The 26998-nt window shown below is 41.3% G+C and overlaps 1 protein-coding gene across 1 annotated transcript in view; it reads right to left on the reverse strand.

Moving 5' to 3' along the window:
• Positions 1 to 26998, reverse strand: part of DGKD (diacylglycerol kinase delta) — a 1200459-nt gene that overhangs the window by 1149963 nt on the left and 23498 nt on the right. Inside the window, exon 2 of the mRNA XM_044070581.1 lies at positions 6812 to 6922. Coding sequence (XP_043926516.1) covers positions 6812 to 6922 — 111 coding nt within the window. The remainder of the gene's footprint in view (positions 1 to 6811; positions 6923 to 26998) is intronic.

Here is a 26998-nt window from a genome sequence, read left to right on the forward strand (position 1 = left end):
TTATTGCTACTTTAAGTGATTTCTGCATTTTACACTGTTTATTGCACTTTAAGTTACTAATTGTTGCAAATTGTTTCTGTAGGCTACACACTAAAGTGCGCTAGCCGATTTACAGCATTTATAGCATTTTGTTTTTTTCCTTGTCTCTGTAATAAAACAAAACAAAATCTCTTGTTTTCCCGCCTTACTGAACTAGAGTAGTCCAGTTTCAGAGTTGCTGATCCCTGGGCTTTGTTTTTAGTTCCTGTTACTGATCCACTGCCTTATTAGGAAGGAGGGAAGTTTCTTTGCTTACCAGTGGGAGTGGGAAGCACTGAGCGGTCTTTTTGTCTGATTTGGTGAAGTTTCAGCCAGAAACTAGTAGTCCATTGGTCGTTTTGGGCCAATTCCTAGCTCCCTTCAGCCCCCTGCTATAAAACACGCTAAACGCTGAAGCGCGATTTAGCGCGGAGTTACCACTGTTGCACACAAGAGCAGCGGTGGTTAAACAAGGTTAAACTATTTGGGCTATCTAAATTCCACTCTTCCAATTTTCCCTTAAAACTACCTTCCTCGAGCTGTACTGCTGATCTAACCAGCATATCCTATAACTGAAAAGTTCATCTCTACTTGATTCCCAAGTAGACTATTCTCTATCTCTAAAGCCTAGCACTTACTCCTACAGTACTTGCACCTTGATAAAGCACTCTTATTATAGATAGTACCCCACCAGCCTAAAACCCACTTCCCCCGGAGTCCTTTGAAAGTCACTTTATCTACTACTTCTAGTATGTCGAGGGATCAGTTGCTAGTGTCCTCTCCAGCTCAACTGGTGAACCTGGGAATATTGAGGCAATGTTACAACTGCCTCATGTACACAGACAATCCTCTCCTTCTCCCACAAAACACAAATACATGAGAGATGCAACTATACGGCCAAACTGGAGGCTGAGCTCTCTCAACATAGGACTGGCAAGACCAGACAGGAGGAGAAGGTAACCACACACAATACATACCCAGTCACACATGGTACCATCACAACTTCAAATCATACACATACTCACACAAAGACATACTCGGAGGCTCTGATCAAAAATTTACCAAAACAGCAGAGGCCACCAAAGCAGACACCCAAACAACTACCACCTCACGACCCAACACATGCAACACATAGACCACACAGTCAGAGTGTCAAACAGTCACAGCCCTTAAGGCCAAACAAAATGCCAGACACACTTGTCATTGGTGATTCCATAGTCAGACACACTGACGTCCGCTCACCAGACTGAGTAAAGAGAAGGTCACAGTAAGCTGCCTGTCGGGCGCTAGAATCCGCCACATAACGCAAGCACTCAGGTCTCTCAACAGCAGGTACAAGTACGACTCAGTCATTGTCCACACTGGTGTCAACGACCTGAGACATACCTCCTTGGACTACATGAAAAGGGACATCGAGGAGCTCTCTGATTATGTAGCCCAGGCAGGTATGACCCTGACCTTGAGCAGTATCCTACCTTCACCTAGAATGATGCCACAATACAGTGATAAGATGATCAGCTTTAATAATTGGCTTAAATTCTGGTGTCATTCAAAGGGGATCCAATGTCTGTCTGCCTGGGATGACATGCTGGACAAGCCACGCTGCTTCGCAAGGGACGGCTTGCACCTGTCACCCCTGGGCTTCGGATATTGGCAAAGGCTCTTGCCACCCCCATAGTGCCTTTTTTAGGCAAGGCTCAAATTCTAAACCTACCACCCTAGAACACCAAAAGGAAAAAAACTAAGGGTAATGCTGCTCAATGCCAGAAGTCTCAATCTCAAGATGCACGCACTCGAGGCCCTTCTCAATATGGAGAACATCGATGCCTGTGCTGTGACAGAAACCTGGTTCAAGGCTCCTGAGAGCACCCCAGCACTAACAGGTTTCACCTCATATCATGCGTTCCGGCCCCAAAATCCGGACAACACCAAGAAAGGAGGGGGGGTGTCCATATTCATAAAGGACACCCACACCTCAAGGTTGGTGGCAACGCACGATGCATCGGAGACCATCCAGGTGCAATTAACCATAGGCAAGACTGCTCTGCAATTTGTAGCATGTTACAGGCCACCCTCTCAAACTCAGGAACCTCACATGGCCTTCCTGAAAACATTGGAGGATAAATGTAGCACCAAACACCATCATACTAGGTGACTTCAACTACCCTAATATAGACTGGGAACACTACTCAAGCCCGAACACTCTAACCCAAAGATTCCTGGAGTTCATAAACTCAAATGCCATGGAACAACTAGTCACCATCCCCACAAGAGGAGAAAACATACTTGATCTCATCATCACGAACATGGGATCAAAATGTTCAACACCGAAGTATACCCCTCACTGGTGATATCAGATCATAAACTAATCTCGCTGGAGGCCCTCATCCCGCCCCACCTGAAACAAAAAGACCACAGTGAAAAACTTCTCAAAAGCCGATTTCACACTTCTAAAAACTAGTGTGGTCTCCTTTAAGGCCCCTGAGCCAGTGGTAAACATTACTCAAACCGCTGAATCACTTACAAATGCCTTCTACCAGCACCTACAGGACTGCATGGATCAGGCAATCCCAAACAAAACTAAGACTCTCTGTACCAAAGGCAAGCGTCCAGTCTGGTGGACCCCAGCCATAAACAAGCTCTACAACAAAAGGAGGAAGCTACTACAAGATAGAGCAAAATCCTTGAAAGGTAAGACACCTTTGATCATTATAAGTAAAAACTAAGAGCTCTCATAAAATCATCCAAGGCAAATTTTGAGAAAAATCGCCAATGACTCTAAAGAGAATCATAAGGCCTTCTTTAGCTATGTTAGAAACCTAGGAGGAAACTCCCAGATATGCTCAGAATTAGTTCAAAATGATGTGAAAATTACTGAACCTACACACATTGCCAACATACTGGCTGACAGGTTCAGTGCAAACTTCTCCCCAAAAGGAGAGATATCTATTCCAGAGGATTGTAGCCCCCAAACATCTCCAATGCCCAGGTGAGAACTGCCCTCACTAAGGCAAAAACACAGCATCCATGGGACCGGATGGTGTCCCCGGCTGTGTGCTTCATGAACTCAATGAGGAATTAAACCCACAGTTAGGACAGCTGTTTAATCTTAGCCTCACCTCAGGATACGCACCCAAGGAGTGGCGCGGCGACTGTGGTCCCACTTCATAATGGCGGTGCCTCCACAGACCCTGGAAATTACCACCCCATTAGCTTGACAAGCCTTATCTGCAAAGCCATGGAGAGGATCATAATGGAACTCATAAATAAAGACATAGGGAACTTGCAGACTTTGGATCCAACCCAGTTTGGCTTTGTCAAAGGCAGATCCTGCCTCTTAAACTTGGTTGACTTTTTCGAGACAGTCACCAAGGCCATTGATGAGGGAAAGGCAGTCCATACAGCCTACCTCGACCTGGCAAAGGCCTTCACACAATACCCCACTCAGGTATCATCGAAAAACTCATCAGCTTGAATGTAAACCCATACATCACAAGATGGGTTGCAAACTGGCTAAGTGACAGAACCCACAGGGTCAGAGTTGCTGGAGCCATGTCAGACTCAAAGCCTGTCACAAGTGGTGTCCCACAGGGCTCAGTCCTGGGTCCACTCTTGTTCGGCATCTACTTTTCTGAAGTACAAGCAAACACAGGAGGGTTATGGCTGACAAAGTTTGCAGATGACTGCAAACTGGGCCATAGTCGAAAACACATCTGACACAGATATCCTCCAGAAGGGCCTCACAGAAACGGATAACTGGTGCCAGAGCCATGGCCTGAAGTTAAACGCCAAAAAATGCATAGTCATACCCTTCGGGAAAAACAAGGTTACCCCTAGCTACCATATAGGTGGCAATCCACTGAGCACAGAAAAGTCATCAGAGATCTGGGGACCCAGGTTGACAGTAGCCTTCGCTTGACACTCATGTTGCTAAAGTAGTTAGGAAAACCTTCTATATCACCCACCTGATCATGAAGGGATTCACATCTAGATCAAGGGAGGTCATCGTCCCCTGTACTCATCACTCATTAGACCTATGATTGAGTACAATGCCCGTTCGAATGTATCTGACCAGACACCTGCTGCAGCTTGAAAGGCCTCAAAAGTTCCTCACCAAAAGGATAAAGGGTCTCAAAAATATGTCTTATGCTGCCCGACTGAAAGAACTCCAGCTCTATTCAGTCTCATACCGCTTGCTCAGAGGTGACCTGTGCCTGACATATAAGGCCATGTCAAACCCAGATTTGATGAATATGCTTCACCTCAAACAATCTAGATCCCTCAGAACCACAAGGGCGGGAGACTTAAACCTTGACACAGTTATAAATAGAATGTGCTGGAGGGACAGATTCATCACCCAGAGACTCCCTATGCTGTGGAACAAAATCCCGGTACATGTGAGGCAGAGCACCTCTCTGGCCTTGTTCAAGAGGAATCTTGACCAATGGATGGGAGATTGCAGATATACCCCAGGGATTACTTCAGTGTCACTGCTTGACAGAGGCACAGCAAAATGATAGGCATAGTTTTTATTCAAACTAAAGGGGTGGCGAAAGCCACATAACTATGGGCTAGGCTTATAAATGCCCTTGGGCAGATAGCCTAGTATGAACCTATGAACCTATGAACATCTGAAGTAGAAGGGCACAGATTATCCTAGGGCAAGAAAAGATGTTAAGAATCCAGGACTACAGACCTTTGGTACACCAAGATAGGGAGCAATGACAGCAAAGGACAGAAGGCAGTTAAAAATACACACACAGACATTACTGCTAAATAAGAGAGATAAAAAAAACTTTTGATCCAAGTTAAAAAAAAAAAAAAAAAAAAAAAGGTAATTATGAAACAAAGATCTAGCACATGTCTGCAAGGAATGCAACAGCTGATGGGCTATCATGTAACCAATGCATGCACTGTATCAGAATAGTTAATAGTCTCAGCCACATAAACTTTACCTATAAACAAAAATCCACACAGGCAACATCCACTTACAGCACATTACACCCATTAATGCGCAATATACAATGTGAGTTGTAGCAAATTACACCTACTGTTACATACTGCATGCAACTGGTCAGCACCCTTTGTTACAGCACACTTCACCACTCCGGATACAAGATATGGAAATGAACAACACCTTGGTTACAATATACATCTGGAAGGCAATAATGTGTCTCTATTAACACCCTTAAGTACAGAACTCAGCACCCATCTGTTTATACTACACCTGAAAAGCCAGCTTCATCACTAACAGCACAGTTGTTGCAATACATGGGTCCATACTGACAGAGCTCTGACTTAAAACTATCTGCATCACTACTGCATAAAAACTAACGCCTTCAGTCTTGGCACCCTGTAGCCATTAATATGTACTGTTCCTGACCAAAACCTTCAGTCCTGGCACCCTGTATGCATCAGTTCACCATGTGCCTGAACTAAGATGACCTTCACTCATAGCACCATGGATCCACCACTGTGTCCCCAAACTAACAGCTTCAGTATTAGTGCTCCTTAATGGTCAGTTTGTATTGTACCTGAACTACCACCACTGGTCCCAGTACCCTATACAGATCCATTACTCTATCATATACTGAACGCCTTCAGTCTTAATGACTTAATGCCTTGCATTCCACCAGTCTGGTTTTGTACCTGAAATAATACTTTAAGTATTAGCATAATGTAGCCAAAAATATCTAGCTTCTCTAAACTAACATCTTATAGTCCCAGCACACTGTACTCATCAGTATACAGTGCTTGTGAGCTGCACCTCTGGTCTTAATACACTGTATCCATCAGTCTACACTGTTCCTAATCTAAAACATCCAATCCTAGCATCCTATATCCATCAGTCTATATATGCCTGAACGAACACCTTCAGTCCAAGCATTGCCATCAACATAATTCCATGTTGGACCTGAAACAGCATCTTCAGCTCCAATATTCTGCATGCAACTCTATTCACTGTATGTGAACTAAATGTTTCAGTCCATGCACACCATATCCATCAGACTGTGGTGTCCCTAAACTAACATCTTTGTACCTAGCTCCTCTTTTCCATCAATTCAAACTGTACCTGAACTAAGCTCTCAATATACAATACATTCAGACAGGCCATACCATGTAGGATCACAGCACCTCTACCACAAAGGAAATAGAATTCAACACACACACACCATTCACAGGGATCATACTACACTAAATCCAAGGTTTCATCACACTGGTCAGTTACAAGGATTGTTTTACTAAGGCACCAACTTCTTGTCACAGGGTTGATCCTATGCAGGATCAGGCTTTTGCTACAATAACCAGTCAAAGGGCTATTTCCAAACAGGACCCAGTTCCCACCACTCTGACCAACCACAAGGCTCATTCCAAGCAATTTACAAGGTTCATGTTAACTTATATCCACCTTTCACCAAATGATCAAAGTGCTCGTTCCATACAGAAACCAACCATAATGCTCAGCCATTAGCCTCATGTAAATGCAGGTAAAACAGCTCTCAGCACACTGACTGTAGTATGCATTTTACTACTCAGGAGTCAGTTCTCCCCTTATTGACTAAATCACAGGGCTCCTACTATGCAGCCAACAGCTCTTGACATTCTGAACACAGTTCTAAACACATCGGCAGTGACAGGATTATACATGACATTTTGACAGCTTTTTCATGGTAAGATGACACAAAGTCATGTGACTTTAAAGTACTAGAGGGCCCCAGCTTATCTTAAAAACGGACACAGTAACTATGTTAAAGTTGTGAAGGCAGCCATCGATACACCTTGTCCTACTTACCTTTGCAGTTTTTGCATAGTAAAGCGTGCGACCCCTAAGTTTAAAGTATCGTCTTTTCCAGTGCTGGAATGAATTTGTCTGCTTCATTAACATCCCTTCCTTAATGATACTCTAAAGCAAAAAACACAAAAAATAATCACAATTATGAACCACCCAAGGAAGATATACTCAGAAGCCACAGTATTTTTTTCCTCAAGAAATACTCAACTGCTGGCAATAGCTGCAGTTTATGTCAACAGTCGATAAAACACTCCTAGTCATCTGCACATTTTTTCTGGAAAAACTGCCTGGTGCAAATAAGTACTTAAACTTTCAGACCTCTGGTTCTCACAGATCATGAACAAACAAATGAATAATGCCTGCTAACTTCCTCTTGTTAGACAGACTTGGTCTCCCTATAGAAAAATTAAGTAAACAGTTGACAGAATTTGTGGGAAAGTCCTGCAAAACAACTATAAGAAATAGAACAGACAGTGTCACTGCATTCTGACCAGCTTCAGGAAACAACTAGAGAGATGCAGGGCTCTGAGCAAAGAATGACTTGCGGGAGGTCAAATGAACAAAGCTGCATCACACTGAAGATACTGTGTGGTACAAAGTCTTATATTTACAGGGTTTTATGAATATGTGGAAGCAGAATATGCTTAGGAATTTGTGACATCTAAATATCACAATGGACTGGAACAGTAAAGGAGAAAGTGTTCTTTGAATGTGTATGTCAAACGTTTTGCCTTTGAGAAAAAACAAAACAAGAACACTGGTTAAGGTTTGCCACATTTCAGCAAAAAGGAAGGGGGTTCACTTACATTTCTGAACATGCAAGTCAAACATTTTGCCTTTGACGAAATCCAAACCAAGGTTAAGATCAATTAGGTTTGCCACTTTTCAGCAAAAAGAATCATCTATATTTTGGACTCCGGCTAAAAGGTCTGGGAGAAAGATTGGTACTATGTGACAATGATTACTGTGTTCTTAACAAGAAAGCAGATTACCCTATTACAGTCTGCGATTAAGATTTGTACACAAGTTAAATTAAAATTCAAACTTCTATACCCAGTTCATCTTTGGGTTTCTTTATAGGCTGAGGAAGCTGCTAAACATTTATATTGTACAACACAAGACGAACAAGGGGTTCAGCCAGTGCAACTGGCAGACCAAGTATCCCAGTAGCCCCAAACCACTCCAGCAATACTAATCTATGAGCCGATGTGGATGGAAAGGTCTTCATGAAAATCCAAAACTTCCTCTTGTCCCTTACAGGATGCTACAAAGAGAAAAGGCAGAGCTTTAGCTAGTCAGCTGAAGGAGTCTTAAAATATGCAAGCTTTCTGAATATTTAGCTGCTACCCGTGGCATTCACAGTACCCTATTTTCATTTGCTAAAGGTCATGCATAACCTGAATATCCCGTTTATAAAGTATTTTTGGATTACATGGCAAACAAATCAGAGGACTAGCTGATTGTTTATTTTGAATGCCACAGTAAATGTTTGTGCCTTGTTTGCAAAGAGTAATTAACAATATGTCTGTGTACTGTAAGAAAAATAACTGCATAATGCCTCATTCATGTATGTGGAATGGGCTTGGAAACATTTTATTTAGCAAACAAATGTCAAATTGACATGGGGAAGTTCAAAATCATCATGGGCATACTCCATACTAGGATGCATTACCATTTAGTTTAGTCTGCCTCTAGTGTAAATATTCAACATTAAGGTAAGAAACAGGTCAAAAATGGTGTTAAATGGAAAGCTTTTCTTGCTTTAACTTTATCTTCCTATGACAGCATGACACTGTTCCAAGATGACTGTAATTAAAGACTGAACACCTATTATGTTTATATAGCTAAGGAGTGTCTTACTTATAAACAGGACTAAGTGGACTTTTAATCATGCAAAATGCTGCAATGGCAAAGCTAGACTATATGTTTCATGTTATACAAGCAGCATAACATTGTATGTAAAAGCTTCAAGTGGAATTCTCACATAAATGTGTTTAAGGAAGATGACAACAAACTCATTTTTTTAGTCAATAACCTGCCTATTCGATTTTCTGTTACTACTGCTTTTGAGTGAATTGGGTTTGATTTAGGGACTTAAAATGCTGTTAGAAATGCATAAAGATGGTGGGTAAATACAGTTAATACCCCAGATATTGCACCTAGACAGGATGAATTATTATTGCTCCTTAGAGGAACATAAACTGCTTCAAATGAGTGAGATCTGTATACTCCCACCCTAGAAAAGGCATTAAGCCTTCTCAATAGAATCACATTATATACATGTTGCAAAACAGTTTATTACTTACTTATTTGGTTATCTCTCTGTTTACCAGGAAAGCCCAACTGGGAAAAAAACCTTTTTCAGCAAAGGCTGGGAGAGCAAAGCTCTACTATGAACACCAGTTTTGACATATACATAAAACACAGTTGTATGATATCAGCAGGAATACGAAATGTAAGTAAGCATACATACAGGAGAGAAAACAGATTTACAATGACTTACACAAATATCATTTAGAAACAGAGCATGTATATAGCTTGCATAAGTATATACATTGTTGAACACTCAGTCATAGACACAGGGTTGTACATAGCAAACAGATACATAAAACTGCAAAAAAGATACTGTAATATCACCTGCAATTTCTAGTAATTAAAATAAAGAAAAGACGAGGTAGCTTAAGTATGGAAACACCAGAAAGAGGGGAAGTGGTTGAGAATGAAAATAATGACGTTCATAGTAAGTCAAATGTTATAAGACTTTTTTTTCATTCATTAAAAGACCAAACAAGGATAGTTACTAAGAGGCAACCGATAATACAAAAAAATAAGTAACCACAAAGCTGGGATTCCAAAAGAAATTCCTTCAACTATACTATAAAAAAGAATTATTTATTTATTAGAAACAAAACACTTTCATTAAAATATTGAAATCCAAATTTTCAGCATTTTTTTTAACAGTAAAATATTTATTAACCAAACCATTACAAAGAGCACAATAGATGACTCAATGTAAAATGATGGTGAAAAACTTGTAAATTACTAGTGAAATTGGCTTCTTATACACCCATATGTTTTTGTCAGACAAAATACTGATCATATCATTATCATCCTCCTCCTCCTCACCATCATCATCAGAATCATCATCATCAACTCCCTTTTTCCACGTGCACTCTGGGTGTCATCAACAGTCACCATGTCTCTCTCTCTCTCTCTCTCTAGATTCACTGCCACTCTCCTACCTTCTTTGGACAGTCATGCCTGACTGTTGCAGGTCTTCTTTCATACAATCAATCCATCTCTATGTTGGATGTCATCATGTCCTCTAGGCTTTTCCTGTCTTTCCAAAATCATCTTCACCAGATTGTTTTCTACTTTCCTGCACATGTGCCCACACCACTGTAATCTACTCTCTTTGAATCAGTCTGGAGTTACTTGGGCTTCTACTCTGATGTAGTCATTTAGTCTGTCCCACAGTATGCATCTCTGACACCATCTTCAGAATATTGGTCACCACAAGCCAAAATCCACAACTCCCATTTATTTATTCCTTGCACATTCATTTATCCTTATTTTAGCTGTCTCTTTGCAGTAACTAATGAATTTCCCCTGTATCGGGGGGGGGGGGTTGACCTGCTGCTTCCGCTTTCATATAATAGTTTTCTTGGTTACCAATAGTCTTGGCTTCCAAAAGTATCAGCAAATACAACATTCTTTCTACTATAATCTTTCTGCCCTTTATGCTAATTTCCACTAGAAATGTCACTTTATCAAACATCTATTCTACGTGGCGAATGTTCATCTAAGAGTTCCCTTACTTGCTGCATGAATTACCCCAGCACAGTACATTCCTAAAAAATATGCCTCCAAGACCCCACATTCCATCTGCCGCATCTCCAAAAATTACTCAATGCCCTCTAGATACATGGCTGGCTCTTGAATCTCCTCCATGTGTGAAAATGTTTGCAGAGGCAGAAGGCATTTCCAAGTGAATGTTTGAAACTTTCTGGACTTGGTGGATTATTTTATCACTTACCAAATCTTATTCCACTCTTCACCACCCCTCATCCAACCTCATTCTCTATTCCAAGTCACTTGTTCTCCCTGAAATCACAGAGACCTTACTTACTATATGCTTAGCATCAAGCCTATTTGCCCTGTTTATCTGAACAAATGTCATCCACTGCGAGACTAAGCAGGTCTCTTGGGAGTCTTTTAGAGTCTCTCTCAAAGTATCCATTAAACCCTTTAAAATTAACTAATGTCAAATAAATAAAGTAGCCCCCCCCCCCCTTTTCAAAATTCCGTTTTACTTTACATTAGGCCAAATCTTTTATTTTCTCCTCTTCTAACAACTGCTTCCAGTACAGCAAATCCTTCCATCTGGCCACAGTCCCATACTTCCGCAGTAACTGCCTGTCGTATTGAAGGACAACAGCATAGGTTCCAACACTGTCCTCGGCTCTTCCACTCAATGTTTTTTACAGTCTACTCAAGCTTCTATATTCTATATCCTGGTACACTAAGATAGCTCTGAATCCTGAAACATTTCACTGGGTAGTTTATTAACCTCTCTACATAGTTGACTTGCTAACTTGACCCATATTATGTCATTCTGCCTAGCAGTCCAAACAAGAAACAGTCTTAACTATGTTGCTTTCCAGTACGTTCTGAAGTATGGATCTTCCAGTCCTCTCCAGTCTACTAGTAAAATTACGCTCTCCCATGATCACATGACTTTCCCATTTTTCCACAAAAATATGAGAACCATACTTTTCTATCTGGTGAAAAGGGGGTTTATGGGAGCTTAATGCACTGCCTTTAAAAGATACCTTAAGTAGCACCATCATCCGTCAAGAAGCAGTCTTTTGAGAAAATCAGATTACTGCCCCCTCCACTTGTAAAGCAATGTTTTGCATTTGAACAAGGAGCTGTATAATTCTGATAGTTTGATGTACTGTGTTTGTCAGCTGAATACCTAAAGATTTAAGACTGCCTTCCATCCATAAGAAAGAATGCATATTTCCAATACCCTTGACAGAGACAAATTAAACATAATCAAGACAAAAGCATTGTCAGTTAAGTTGCAACCTGAAATCTGTCTGAAATTACCTAGTATTTTAAGTTGTTTCTCCAAATCCTTTACAGGGTTCACCAAATAAATCAGCAGACCCTCAGCATAGAGGGATACTTTGAATTCTTCTGCCCACAGCAAAACCTCATACGTTCATAGGTTTATACTAGGCTATCTGCCCTAAGGCATTTATAAGCCTAGCCCAAAGTTTTGTGGCTTACGCCACCCCTTATATGAAAAAATACTGTACCCATTAGTTTGTTGTGCCTCTGTCCAGCAGTGACACAGAGATGATTCCCGGGGTAAACCTACGATCTCCCATCCACAGGTCAAGATTTCTCTTGAACAGAGCCAGCGAGGTGCTCTGCCTCACATGGACCGGGATTTTATTCCACAGCATAGGGAGTCTCAGAGTGATAAATCTATCCCTCCAGCATGTTCTATTTATATCCGTGCTAAGGTTTAAGTCGTTTGCTCTAGTGGTTTTGTTGGATTTGGATTTTTTGAGGTGGAGCATGTCCATTAATTTCGGGTTGGACATGGCCTTGTATGTCAGGCACATGTCACCTCTGAGCAGACGGTATGCGACTGAATAGAGCTGGAGTTTCTTCAATCTGGCAGCATATGACAGATTTTGGAGTCCCTTTATCCTTTTGGTGAGGAACTTTTGGGGTCTCTCCAATTGCTGCAGATGTCGGGTGAAATACATCCTGAATAGGGCACTGTACTCGATCATTGGTCTGATAAGTGAAGAGTACAGGGGAACAATGACCTCACTAGATCTGGATGTGAATCCCTTCATGATCAGGTGGGCAATGTAGAAGGTCTTTCTAACCACTTTAGCAACGTGAGTATCAAAGGAAAGGCCACTGTCAACCTGGGTCCCCAGATCCCTGATAACCTCTTCTGTGCTTAGTGGATTGCCACCTATATGGTAGCTTGGGGTTACCTTGTTTTTCCCGAAGGGTATGACTATACATTTTTTGGCGATTAACTTCAGGCCATGGCTCTGGCACTAGCTATATGTTTCTGTGAGTCCCTTCTGAAGGATATCCGTGTCCGATGCACTTTCCACTATGGCACCCAGTTTGCAGTCGTCTGCAAACTTTGTCAGCCAAAGTCCTCCCATGTTGGCCTGTACTTCTGAGAAGTAGATGCCGAACAATAGGGGGCCAAGGACCGAGCCCTGTGGGACACCACTTGTGATCGGCTTGGAGTCTGACATAGCGCCAGCAACTCTAACCCTGTGGGTTCTGTCCTTAAGCCAGTTTGCAACCCATCTTGTGACATATGGGTTTACATTTAAGCTGGTAAGTTTTTCTACAATACCCGAGTGTGTGTCGAAAGCCTTTGCAAGGTCAAGGTAGGCTGTATGGACTGCCTTTCCCTCATCAATGGCCTTGGTGACTGTTTCGAAGAAGTCGACCAAGTTCAAAAGGCATGATCTGCCCTTGACGAAGCCAAACTGGGTCAGGTCCAATGTCTGCAAGTCCCCTATATCTTTGTTTATGAGCTCCATTATGATCCTCTCCATAGCTTTGCAGACTAGACTTGTTAAGCTTATGGGGCGGTAATTACCAGGGTCCGTAGAGGCACCGCCTTTGTGGAGTGGGACCACAGTGGCCGTACGCCACTCCTTGGGCACGTATCCTGTGGTAAGGCTGAGATTAAACAGCTGCCTTATGTGCGGGTTTAATTCCTCATTTAGCTCGTGTAGCACACAGCCAGGGACACCATCCGGTCCCATTGATGCTGTGTTTTTAGCTTTAGAGAGAGCAGCTTTCACCTGCGCATTTGAGATGTCTGGGAGGCTACACTCCGCTGGGATAGTTATCTCTCCTTTAGGGGGGGAGAGGGGGGTGAAGTTTGCACTGAACCTGTCTGCCAGTATGTGGGCAATGTCTGTGGGTTCAGTGATTTTTGTATCATTTTGGACTAATTCTGAGCATATCTGGGAGTTTCCACCCAGGTTCCTAACATAGCTGAAAAAGGCCTTATGATTGTCCTTTGAATCCATGGCAATTTTTCTCTCAAAATTGGCCTTACTTGATTTTATGAGTGCTCGTATTTTTTTTACCAATAATGATCAGGGGTGACTTCCCTTTTATGGATTTTGTTCTATCATGTAATAGCTTTCTCCTCTTATTGTAAAGTGTTAATGGCTGGGGTCCACCAGACTGGACGTTTGCCCTTTGTGGAAAGAGTCTTGGTTTTATTTGGGATTGCCTGATCCATGCAGTCCTGGAGGTGTTCATAGAAGGCATTTGTAAGGGCTTCCGCAGCTTGGGTTGTGGTTTCCACTGGCTCAGGGGCCTTGAAGGATACCACACCAGTCTTGAGTAGTGTGAAGTTTGCTTTAGAGAAGTTCTTCACTGTGGTCTTTTGTTTGGGGTGGGGCGGATGTGGATTTCCAGTGAGATTAGTTTATGATCAGATCTCACCAATGAGGGATATACTTCCGTGTGGTGCATTTTGTCCCCATGTTTGTGATAATGAGATCTAGTATATTTTCTCCTCTCGTGGGAACAGTGACTAGCTGTTCCATGGCATTTGAATTTATGAACTCCAGGAACCGTTGGGCTAGAAAGTTAGGGCTTGAGTAATGTTCCCAGTCTATATTCGGTAGTTGAAGTCACCCAATATGATGGTGTTTGGAGATACATTTATACCCTCCAGTGTCTTCAGGAAGGCTGTGTGGGGTTCCTGAGTTTGAGAGGGTGGCCTGTAGCATGCTACAATTTGTAGAGCAGTTTTGCCTATGGTTAGTTGCACCTGGATGGTTTCCGAAGCTTCGTGCGTTGCCACCAACCTGGAGGTGTGGGTATCCTTGAAATGTCACAACTAGAGGCTCTGGCAGATAGCTATATACAGATCATCTCTTTGAAACAGATTCATATGAAAATTTTACATTCAATTTGACCCTAACAACAGGGCCCTCATATATTTGTATTAAGAACTGACCAAAGTAATCCAAACAAATCTAACACTTAGAATACATAGCTCCATTTCATCTTGTCTAAAGACTTTTCAGCATCTCGGCTAATCACTGATGTAATGATATAAGGTACTGTCAGTCATGCCAGGAGAAGTAGGCCAGTGGGTGTGTAACATATGTCAGCATAGCTAGCTGGAGTTTCATAAAGAATTATATGTCACCTGTATATCAAACTCATTTGTACAGATGCTTGTGTTGAAAATGTATTTGTAAAGCTGCTAGTGTTAAATAATGTACCAATGGTGGGTCCTGCTGGACAGAAAAGAAACATACCTGTACGTCACACAATACTGTAACTTTTGAAATTAATATACTATAACAGTGGATACTGGAAAAGAAGAGGTTACTCTCAGTTCAGCTAACTTTGAAAAATAGTTTGAAATTAAATTACCTGGTTTAGGCCATTAAGATTGTACCTTATAGTTCTGACTGCAGCCAGACACAAAATGTCTGTGAAAACCAGGACTAGGAATCCTACTGTACTGTCCTTAGGGGAGAACTAATTACTACCCTGGAAGGGTGGAAGTAATGAAATGGTTTTATAGCTTCCAGATGCTATAACACATCTCAGCAGAGCAATACCTGTGTGTATGGTAACACATGCTAGATTCTGGTTCAGTTTCTAGTAAGGGGGGGGGTAGTACAGAACCAATGTCAAATGACCAGATGTAGGTGATGTCATTTTATAATCCAGCACTGAAATGTTGTTTTAATACTAGATAAGACAGAAGTCTCAGGGCAGTCTGTTTTTTGAAACCTGACAAAGAAGGAAGACCACTCCCCCACCATCTTCCCTTGCTTTAGTAAGTAACCAGGGAATAGTAATTCTTTAGATCAGGTCAGGAAAATATAGTGAGATTAGTCGAGTACTGTTTTTTTGCATCTGTGGGAACCTATCCATCTGTGTTATTTTTAATATTTCCTGTGATTAAAACTCTGGTGTTTAATGTAAACAGAAATAATAAAAGTACATGAAAGTACTTGTTGTGTCTTTCAGCTTTTCCCGGTTAGGGGTCGCCACAGCGGAACTCCGGTCCGCTAGTATTTGGCAGTAGATTTTTACATGCCGAGTTGCCGGCCCTGACACACAACCTTCAACAAAGGTATGCCCATTCACGCATGTCTCCACACAGAAGACGGTCTAGCAGAGAATCGAACAGGACAACGTCTTACGGTGAGGTGACAACGCTAAAAATACTAAATATATTTAAACTTTTTTATTGTGGCTGGTCTTTTAGAGAATATTTTAACCTTTGAGAGTACTTATATTTATTTTGTGACACTGTGGCAGATCCTGAAAGCCTTGCTGCATTGGGGTCAAACACTACCATTTGTGTAAGTATTAATTTTACTCCGTATAATTGGGTACCCTTGTAAGAGCCTTAGATTAGCTGGCTTACGAGTGTTCTGGTGAAAGTACCCACTTTATAGTCTGGGCAGAGGGGGCATAGCTAGTAAATCTGTGCCAGCCTTTCCCATGTATGTGTGCATGTACTTGTGTGTGAAAATCAAATCTCAAAGAATGTGTGTGTCAGCTACTTGCAGCAGGGACACAGAGCACTGGTTTCACAAAGAGGGTGGTAGAGGACTTGGCTTGGAACACATGGCTGAGGATTCAACTCTACAGCTGTGCCAGTGGGGAGTCTTATTGGGGGTCTGGAGAGAGAGGGAAACCCAGCTCCCAAAATGAGTGCGTTTCCTGTGTGCTCTTAAGGAAAACTGTGCTTGGTGCAAACAGCTACATCTGAAAATTCTGTTTGTATCCATTTTTGTTCCAAGTGAACGTCGCTCGCTGGTGTCAGTGGTGACGACTGAGATTCTTTGATTACTGGTCCAGAGCAGGGGTATCACAGAGGGAAACCCAGCTCCCAAAATGAGTGCGTTTCCTGTGTGCTCTTAAGGAAAACTGTGCTTGGTGCAAACAGCTACATCTGAAAATTCTGTCTGTATCCATTTTTGTTCCAAGTGAACGTCGCTCGCTGGTGTCAGTGGTGACGACTGAGATTCTTTGATTACTGGCCCAGAGCAGGGGTATCACAACTATCACCAGAAGGTCATGTTTACAGGCTTCTTCTACTGCTAATAATGTTTTTCAACACAATCAAAACTCAGACATCCAGAAATGAACCCATAGTGATCAGGATTCATTAAAAATGCCATTGTTGCCAGCATTTAGACAAAATTGCCATGAAAAGTGTATAGTTGGAATTTAAAACAGAACTGGGCATATACAAGTTTCAGTTAATAGGATCCCTCCTTTTCTTTTGGAGGACCACTACTACTGCTTCACTTCATGAAGCTGGTACTCATTTTACTTCAATAACAGCATCCAAAAGACCACCCTCTCTAATATCTGTTCCTATCATCATCTGATAAAACTCTGTCAGTATCCCATCCAGTGCCAAGTTTTTCCTTTTAGTTCGGCCACTCACCAAGAACCCCCTTGATAATGAAGCCACCAATTCTCAAGATTTCAAATCACAACAATATTCCCAAAAAATGAAGTGGCAAAACCAGCAAATAACCAAACCATCCACTGGACAAGTGGAACAGGATCCAAAATAAGTAGAACAAGATTCTTTAGCAAAAAACAGCTTTAATATCACTTTCATCCCCAGACAGACCTCCTCAAAACCAACATCAAATACAAATACAATTCAACCAGTTCTCCTCTTAATTCTCAAGATTTCTTTTAACCCCATCTCAGTAACTTCATACCTCTTAAAATCCATCCATTCACAACCTCTTTTTACCATTTTTGCACATGGGGTCAGGGTGTCACCAACAGTGACAATCATCTAGAGCAAAGGTTTACACTGCCAGGTGGCTACCCTGTCGTGGTAGTTCTTCCACAGCATATACTCACACATACAATCACACCTATGACCAATTTAGTGTCCACTCCACCTACTGCATGTCTTTGGAATGTGGAAGGAAGCCGGAGCACCTGGAAGAAAACCACACAAACAAAGGGAGGACATACAGACTCCGCACAGAAGGCACCCCAGTTGAGAATCAACCAGGGAACCTCTTGCTGTGAGGCGACAATGCTACCCATTGTGCCAGTGTGCCTCCCACCTCTTAAAATATTCTCCATCATATCAATCATTGACCTCAAGATTTTAAGTGCAGCTCCTCACGATACCTTTTGAAACACCTAACATACCATCTGGGGCTTGCTGCAAGTTATCTTTCTGGGACAATCTTACAGCTTGAACTACATGTAACAATTTCTTTCCTTGCCACAGTCCAAAAGTAAGATACTTAAGATATTTCAATGATTTCACCAAGATATCAAAAGATCTACTCTTAAGCATTCTGGACCTAAAATTCAGATCCGACTCTATACATTCAACTCCTGGCTGTCCTCACTATCACCACTAAAACAAAGCCATCACCACTCGCATACATCTGCATTTCACTTGGACATACCAGCCAATACTCCCAGACTCCATTTATTGATGAAGTTTGCAAGTTTAAATTTAAATGTCCCTTTAAATGCATCTCAGTGCACCAAGGGCTCATCTCTCGTGCATCATCACCTCCTTCCACCTGTTCAGACCACAAATAAAGCAGGAAAACTAAATGAAAGTGTATTAATACACATTAAAGATAAATACAACTTCAGCTTGGTTAAACAGCATAATTCCCCTGGGGATACTTCAGGTGCAAATAACTGTTGGTAGGATATCTATTCAAGTCACTGCCAGTTACAAGACCCCCTCCATGAATCAGGACATCCATTCTGCTTATTTGGATATACTTGAATCTATCAAGATACATCCGAACACCATGGTTTTGGGTGACTTTAACTACCCATCCATTGACTGGGGAACTTACTCATGTGGAAACTCCCTTGCCCAAAGGTTCCTCAACTTCATTACTGCCCTGGACCAGCTAGTAAAGACCCCCACGAGGGGCACCGATATCCTGGATCTGGTACTTACCAATATGGGGGACCACTGTAGCACCCCCATTGTGAGGTCTTCCCTGGTGAGATCGGACTACAAATTAGTTCTCATTCAAAGTTACTATCACACCCCCCCCCCCTCTCCGTAGCACAAACTAATCTAAAAAACTTCTCCAAAACAGATTAGAACCTCTTACAGGATGGTATAAATAGCTTCATTGCACCTCCTCCCTCAGATGGAACTGGCAACTATGCAGAGTTCGACACAAATGTTTTATACAAATACCTGAGCAACTGTACTGACGCAGCTATACCAGATAGGACGAAAACAACCTCTTCAAGGAAGAGCAAACCTGTCTAGTGGACAACTGCCATTAACAGGCTTTACAATAACAGGAAGAAATTGCTGTCCAGGAGTAAGAGGAAGCAAGTCCCAAACTGGAAACGCTCCCTCCTCAGCTTAAGCAAGCAAATAAGACTCCTTGTGAAGTCCTCCAAAGCCAACTATGAATCCAAAGTAACTTCCTCAACTAAGTACAACCACAAGGTGCTCTTTAGTTACCTTAAAGGAAAGGCTCAGATTTGGGCCAAACTGACAGTTAATGATACCACATACCAAGTGTCTGTGGACATTGCTAACCTGTTAGCAGACAGGTTCTGTGAAAACGTCACTCCCCTTCCTCACCACACTTACCCCAAGACATCCCTATCACCTGTCCTGTACCCTACATCTCTAAACAGCAGGTCATGAATGCCCTCTCTAAAGGTCAACAACACAGCATCCAAGGGACCTGATAACATCCCAGGCTGCGTCCTACATGGGCTCAAACAAGAATTAGCAATGCCATTGTGTACTCTTTTCAATCATAGTCCAAGCACTGGTTTCATCCCAGCTGGATGGAAAAAGGCCACCGGTAACCCTTACACAAAGGTGGTGCTTCAACTGACGCTGAGAACTACAGACCTATTAGTCTGACTACCCTTATCTGCAAGGCCATGTAGAGAATCATCATGGACCTTATCAACAAAGACACTGGTAACCTCCAAACATTTAACCCTACTCAAATTTGGATTTGTCAAAAGGAGATCATGCCTGTTAAACCTGGTGGACATCTTCGAGACAGTCACCAAGAGGGGAAGAGGGGAAATCTATGCACACAGCCTACATAGACTTAGCCAAGGCTATTGACACTATCCCCCACTAAGGCATAACTGACAAATTCACCCAGCTAGGTATCAACCCGTATATCAATATATGGGTTGCTAATGGCTCACTGATGGATTCCCCTATTTTGACTATGTGGGTTCTACCTCCAACAGCAGACCTGTAACCAGTGATGTTTTACAGGGATCAGTTCTGGGACCTCTACTGTTTGCAATCTAATCCTCCAAAGTGCAAACTAAAACTAAAGCTGACAAAGTTTGCTGATGACTGCAAAATGGGAGCAGTTGTAGAATCCCCCAAATGATGTCAACATCCTATAAGAGGGTCTTACACAAAACAAATGAGTGGTGCTAAAGTCATGGCCTTAAACTCAATGCAAAAAAATTATCATCCCTTTCAGTAAGAGTGATGTTCCTGCTAACAACACCACCCTAAGTATGCACTTAATGGTGAGAAACTTGGTCACACAGGTGGACAGCAACCTTACGTTTGATCACCATGTCTCCACAGTGATAAGAAGGGCATTCTATATTGTTCATCTCACAAGTAAGGACATTTCCTCCACAAAAAAAGAAGTTATAACCTCCCTGTACTCTTCTCTCATCAGGACAATAACTGAGTACAATGCCCCTTTTCATATGTACCTTTCCAAGTACCTGCAGCAATTGGAGAGACCACAAAGGTTCCTCACAAGGAGAATTAAAGGTCTTCAGCATCTGTCCTATGACAACCGTCTGAAATCACTGTCACTTTATTCTGTTTCATACAGACTGCTCAAAGGTTATCTCTGCCTTGCATACAAGACAATCTTTGTCCTTGCTTTATTGGAAATGCTGCATATCCGTAAGTCAAATGGTACATGGATTACTCACTCTAATGGCCTTAACCTAGTATGTGACATTAACAAAATCTGTTGGAGGGACAAATTTGTCTCTCAGAGGTTACCACATCTTTGGAACAGACTCCCGCTTCATGTCAAGCAGAGCACCTCATTAGCCCTCTTCAAACACTATCTGGTAGATTGGATGGGTAACCGTAAGTTCACCCCAGGGATTCCACCTATGTCCCTCTTGGACAGGGGCGATAGGTGCTGATCGTGGAAATATGGGTAAAATTTGGCTAGGCTTGTAAGGGCCCTTGGGTCATTAGCCTAGTAACCTCCAATGATCATCTTGAAAGTCTATCCATCAATCTTCTACCTGTGAAGGAAGCCAATCCTAAAAGTGTTTATACTCATAAAACAAATAATGCCCAGTGATTCAACAGTCTCCTAATGTATTCCCTTGTCTTTAAACACTAAAGAACAATAGTCTGGCATAGTGTTCAGATGTGTCCTGAATTTGTCAACCAAATGTTTATATTCATTTAATATCAAAATTCTATCCAATTTGGAATGCCCAAGACATACTGATAGGTAACATGTAAACAAGTTTGTTGTTTTTACTTTAATAAGTTGAAGCTACTAAACCCCAACAGAAATAACTGAAAATAAATTACCCTGGTGAGGCATTATAAATGACCTGGTGCCACCCTGAACATCTTTACTGTCCACCATAAAATTCCAGTTTCCAGCTAGAAATGTCATTCCTCCATGAAAACTCAGAATGGTAACTTGTATGTTTCTTATTTCAAGTCACAAATAAGATGTAGAGCAAGCGCAGAGGCCACTAGGATCACTTTTCTGTTAACAAACCCCTTCATTTCTATATAGTGGCCTTCTGAAACCTTCAACTTCTCTCTTATGGTACAACACAACACCTTTCCTAATTAAAAGAGATGCTTTTCTTCTCATAAATCCTTCGAAGCCGACTGATGCTCCTAGTTCAGGGGTGGGCAAACTTTTTGATTCGTGGGCCACATTGAGTTCTAACATTTGACAAAGGGGCCGGAACAGGAGCAGATAGATGGCATGCTTTGAAAACATCAACTCATTGGAGGAAAAATACAGATCTTGGGATATGGAGAAAACATGTGCTTTAATTTCCAATGAAAATGAAGAAAAGCATTACAATAAAATCTCTGACTTCGAAATGAGTCTTTAAACACTGAAAATCAAATAAATGACCATTTTATTTTAAAGCAGTGAAAGTTCTGTTATCCTTCAGGATATCACCATCACTCTCCTCCTGACTGTCTTTTTTTTCAAAAACGGTAGGAGATGCAGATGTACTTGTCCTGTTCCTTTTATTCAATTTGTTTCCCGGTGCCAAAAGTCAACAACGACCAGTGCAAGGACGAAACAGTTGCAGCAAGTCAGTCTGTGAAGCGTTATATTTGATCTGCGTGCACTGTTTATTTTAACAACGTGTGTATCACGGAGACACACACATTTTAATGGGAGCAGTGTTGTTGGTCTCCTTTTTTAGCCAGCGCATCAAAGTCTGGAGTAAGTTTTGTTGTGGCGATTCTCAGGATGGATCTGAGGTGTAGGTCTGTTAACTTGGATCTGTGGCTGGCTTTGTTGATGTTCATGACGCTGAAGGTCTGTTCACACACGAAGGTAGAGCCGAACAAAGCCAACATCATCTGCGCTTTTCGCCTTAGATTTGGAAACGCGGCATCATTGAGTGAAGCATAGAAGTCATTTAGTTTCAGAGAGCTGAACTTCTCTTTTAAGGCAGGGTCGGACTGAAGGTCGATCAGTTCGAGCTGAAGCTCCTCTGGAGCTGTTTCGGGGTCCTGTGACGGAGGAAAGGCCACCAATTGAAGTGACTTGTCAATTTTGTCGAAATCCAAAAACCGACGGCAGAATTCTCCGTGCAGTGCATCCAGTGACTCACTGTATTTCTTTACTTTTGCTCCGGCCTCTTTCAGCGTGGCTAGTCTAGGAAAATGAGTGAATGACTTGTTCAAAATCTGCCTGGAGAATAAAGCCAGCTTGGATTTGAAGGCTTTCACGTTTGTGTACATGTCATGCACAAACTGCTCCTTCCCCTGCAGTTTCACGTTGAGCTCATTCAAGTGTGAAAATACGTCCGTAGCAAACGCAAAGTCACACATCCAGCTCTTGTTGCTCAGCTCAGGAAATTCATCAGTCTTCCCCTGCCGCTCCAAAAACATGCCAATCTCCTCTTTGAGCTCCCACACTCATTGAAACACTTTGCCCAAACTCAACCAGTGGACACGGGAGTGATAAAGCAGGTCCTGGTGATCCGCATCAGTTTCCTCCAGGAACGCAATGAACTGACCGTGCTGAAGTCCCCGTGCGTGTATGAAGTTGACGAGTTTCACCACAGGATTCACAACATGATTCAGCTGTAACACCGATTTACATAGAGATTCCTGGTGGATGATGCAGTGGAGGAAAATGCCATCCTGGTCAGGGTTTTCATCTTTCACTTTATTCTGGATTCTCCTCAGCAGGCCAACGTTTTTTCCCATTAAATTCGGAGATCCATCTGTGGTGACGTTAACAAGCTTACTCCAGGGAAGCTTCATGTTTTCGATGGCAGCAGACACCCGTTCAAACAAGTCCTCTCCCCGTGTTTGTCCTTTCAGAGACTCCATTGTCAAAAACTCCTCCGTTATTTGAAAAGTTTCGTTGATTCCTGGGATGAAAATGAGGAACTGAGCAGGGTCTTTGACATCGTTGCTTTCATCCAGTGCTAAAGAATAAAAAGTGAATGACTTTGCCTTTTGTTTAATCTGCTGGTGATATCTTCATCTATTAGTTCCACACGGCGAGTCACTGTCCGCCGTGATAAACTGATTTTCTCAAATTTGTCTTTGGTCTCCGGGCACAAAATACCTGCTGTCTCTACCATACATTCTTTTAAAACCCGCCTCAGACAGTGGTTTGCTGGCCTTTGCTATTTTGAATGAAAGCATAAAACTGGCCTTGGTACTTGACTCTTGAATGGCAGTTTGACGGTGAAAAAAACTTTGCTGAGCCTTCAAATTAGCTGCCACCTTCTCAGCAGCAGCTTCCCGTTCTTTTGTTGAGAGCTTGCTAGCATAATTAGCGTGCTTTGTGGCAAAATGACGGCTAATATTATACTCTTTAAAAACCGCCACAGTTTCTTGGCATATCAGGCAAACAGCAGATGATCGGTGTTCAGTGAAAAAATATTTAGTTGTCCACTCCTTATTGAACACTCGACATTCTCTGTCCACTTTCCTTTTCTTGGGTCTGCTCATCTTCATAGAGGGGCGGTGGATCAAAGGGTAAAGTACAAACGTGGAGTAAAAGGCCTACGCTTCACCTCAACAAAGCCAATATATCTAGAGTGTGCCATCTAGTGAGGAAACATCAGAATTGCAGGGGAAATAAAACATTAACAAGGTTAATTTATTAAATTTTTTCAAGTTTGGCGGGCAGAATCAAAACGTTTAACGGGCCGCATGTGGCCCCCGGGCCGTAGTTTGCCCATGCCTGTCCTAGTTCATACCACTCTAACTTTGACACTTTTGTAGCACAAACAAATGCATTTCTTGTAGACAATGTGAGGGGTAAGCCTGCTGATGTTAATGTATACTTTTCAGTGCTTAACTGGGTACACTAACCCATTCACATTCCAAGAAAGTGTATGAAGAATTACAAGCAAAGGAGAGTTGGAAGAGTATTCAGCTAAGAATGTAACAGATTTTAGATAAGGTGGAATTGAATGAGTCCCAAGGAGTAATTTGCCACTGTAGTTAACCTATCTTGTCTGTTCTGGATAATTTAACATAGACTTTCTCAGAACTAACAAAAACAAAACAAATTATATATATATATATATATATATATATATATATATATATATATATATATATATATATACACACACACACACACACACACACACACACACACACACACACACACACACACACACACACACACACACACACACACACACAAACAAAAAAAAAAACACACGTACGTACATATATACACACACACAGTGTGCTTTGGTGGGCTTTCTGCTAGTTCTGAGGAAGTCCTCAAATGTATAGGACTAAAGCCATTTTACATTAAAATATTGGTTTCCACATTATTTTAAGCTTGGAGCCACCAACCCTCAACCTTTCTTTTAATCCCATGCCAATGTCCTCCTTGGTCGTGATTGTGCAGCACCTATATGGTTACAAATAAAAATCATCTCCTATAATGCCAACACACACAAAAGCCTTTACCCATTGTACATGCTCTTCTGAAAGATTACTATCCTATTATTACTTTTACCAAAGTAAAACATATTCTGGAGAAATCAGAGAAAAACTAAATGAATGCTATATTTTCAATGGCATTCAATAAAGAAATGCTATCAATTCTTCAAATGAATGCTATATTTTCAATGGCATTCAATAAAGAAATGCTGTCAATTCTTCAAGAACATTCTTGAAAAAAAAAATTAAATGAACTACACCTCGTAAATTCTGCCTCTCTTCCCCATTTTATTTAGTATCTTTGTCATTGAACTGTTTTTCTTGAAACATACTTCATACCAATCCAATCCCATTTAAAATTGCCTTTGCCATTACTACTTTTCTAAAGCCCATAATAAAACTTATTTTGTCTGCACTTACACAAGTAGCCAAATTCAATTCTGTAATCATTACAAACTCTAAAATGTACCAATTCTCTTACAATTGCTACAGAACTCTTTAATCACTGTAGTCTTATTTCAAAATCAAAACCAAAAAAAATGGTAAGTACACTGACTTTTTATTTTACTTAATCAAGGTAGACCTCGGACCCATACCGACCATGTTCAGGTTCAACCCAGGAGTACATGAGGAAAAAAAAAAAAAAAGAAAATGTACTACATCTTAATAATACTAAATGCCTTATTCAAAAATATATTACATACTTCTGATTTCAATTATTATTATTATGACTGCTAAGAAAGTAGTGCAAATGTTTTCATAGTAACCTAGTGAAAATGGCAAACCTACACAGAAGACTGTGATAAGTAGCAATAATAAGGAAGTAGATACATTTGGAAATAATAATGTAAACAGCTATAATACCCATGAACTGTACTCCTGTGACTAATAAGAGCGCAAATGAAGGTCTTCTGTTGTACAGGACACAGCAGTGAGTATTTCATATATAAACTGATAAACACAGCAAAAAACTTCATAATAGCAGACAACCAAGGACTTGCAATATTCTAGATGCTGCCATCTGAATAAGCTAAGCTTGTAGATACATACTGTGGCTGTATTTTTTTCATTTAGATGAGCATGTTCTTTAGCTGTTGGAAATACTATAGAGAAAATTATTTCTCAAGGTATGCTTAAGAAAAAACATGTAAGTGGAGAGATGAAAGCAGCTTTCACAGTGATGGGCAGTGTTTATTTAATTTATTAATTCATGTTTTGAATACTGTATTGTCCAAATGGATTGAAGCCCATTTTTCAATGAAGGTTTGCAGAGAAAACCTCCCAACAAATAATGCAGTGTACAATACAAACAACAAAACAAAATCAGAAACCAAAACAAAATATTCAAAAAGAAAAACACAAAATCGACTGTGTACAGTCTAACCAACTATATTAAGTGCAGTCTTAGTACTTCATAACTGTTACATGATACAACAGCAAAGTGCCTTCTGTGTAGGTACACAACAGTAGTGATTACAAAGGACAATTCAAAGCCAGGGTAAACCTGATATACTGAGGAGTAACTGTACTTTGCACCTAGTAGTAGTTTGAAACCCAAACACCTGCAGAGTACTGCATACAAACCTAATATACAACTGCTTGACTTTCAGGATTTACAGACTTCGACAACCTACAAAGTAGATATATGCAATGGTATAAACGTATTCATATACAAGAGACATACACATACATACAGGTTCATAGAGTAGTACTAGACTAACTGCCCGTGTGGGCCATTTTAAGCCTAGCCAATTACTCCAGCTGGAAATCAAACTCTGCACCTTGTGTCTGTAAGGTAAATACCTTAACCATTATGCCAACTTCCCACCTTATATACATAACTTAAGAGTTTGTACAGAAAATGAGTTCTATAGAAAGTCACAGTAGAAAGCAACGGGGACAGAGTTTTCTTAAACAGTGTGCAGTTGCATAAATGCAATCTGTCCGTCACA

The sequence above is a fragment of the Protopterus annectens genome, chromosome 4.part1 (genome assembly GCF_019279795.1).
Source record: "Protopterus annectens isolate FY-2018-M chromosome 4.part1, PAN1.0, whole genome shotgun sequence".
In the NCBI taxonomy this organism is placed as follows: domain Eukaryota; kingdom Metazoa; phylum Chordata; order Ceratodontiformes; family Protopteridae; genus Protopterus; species Protopterus annectens.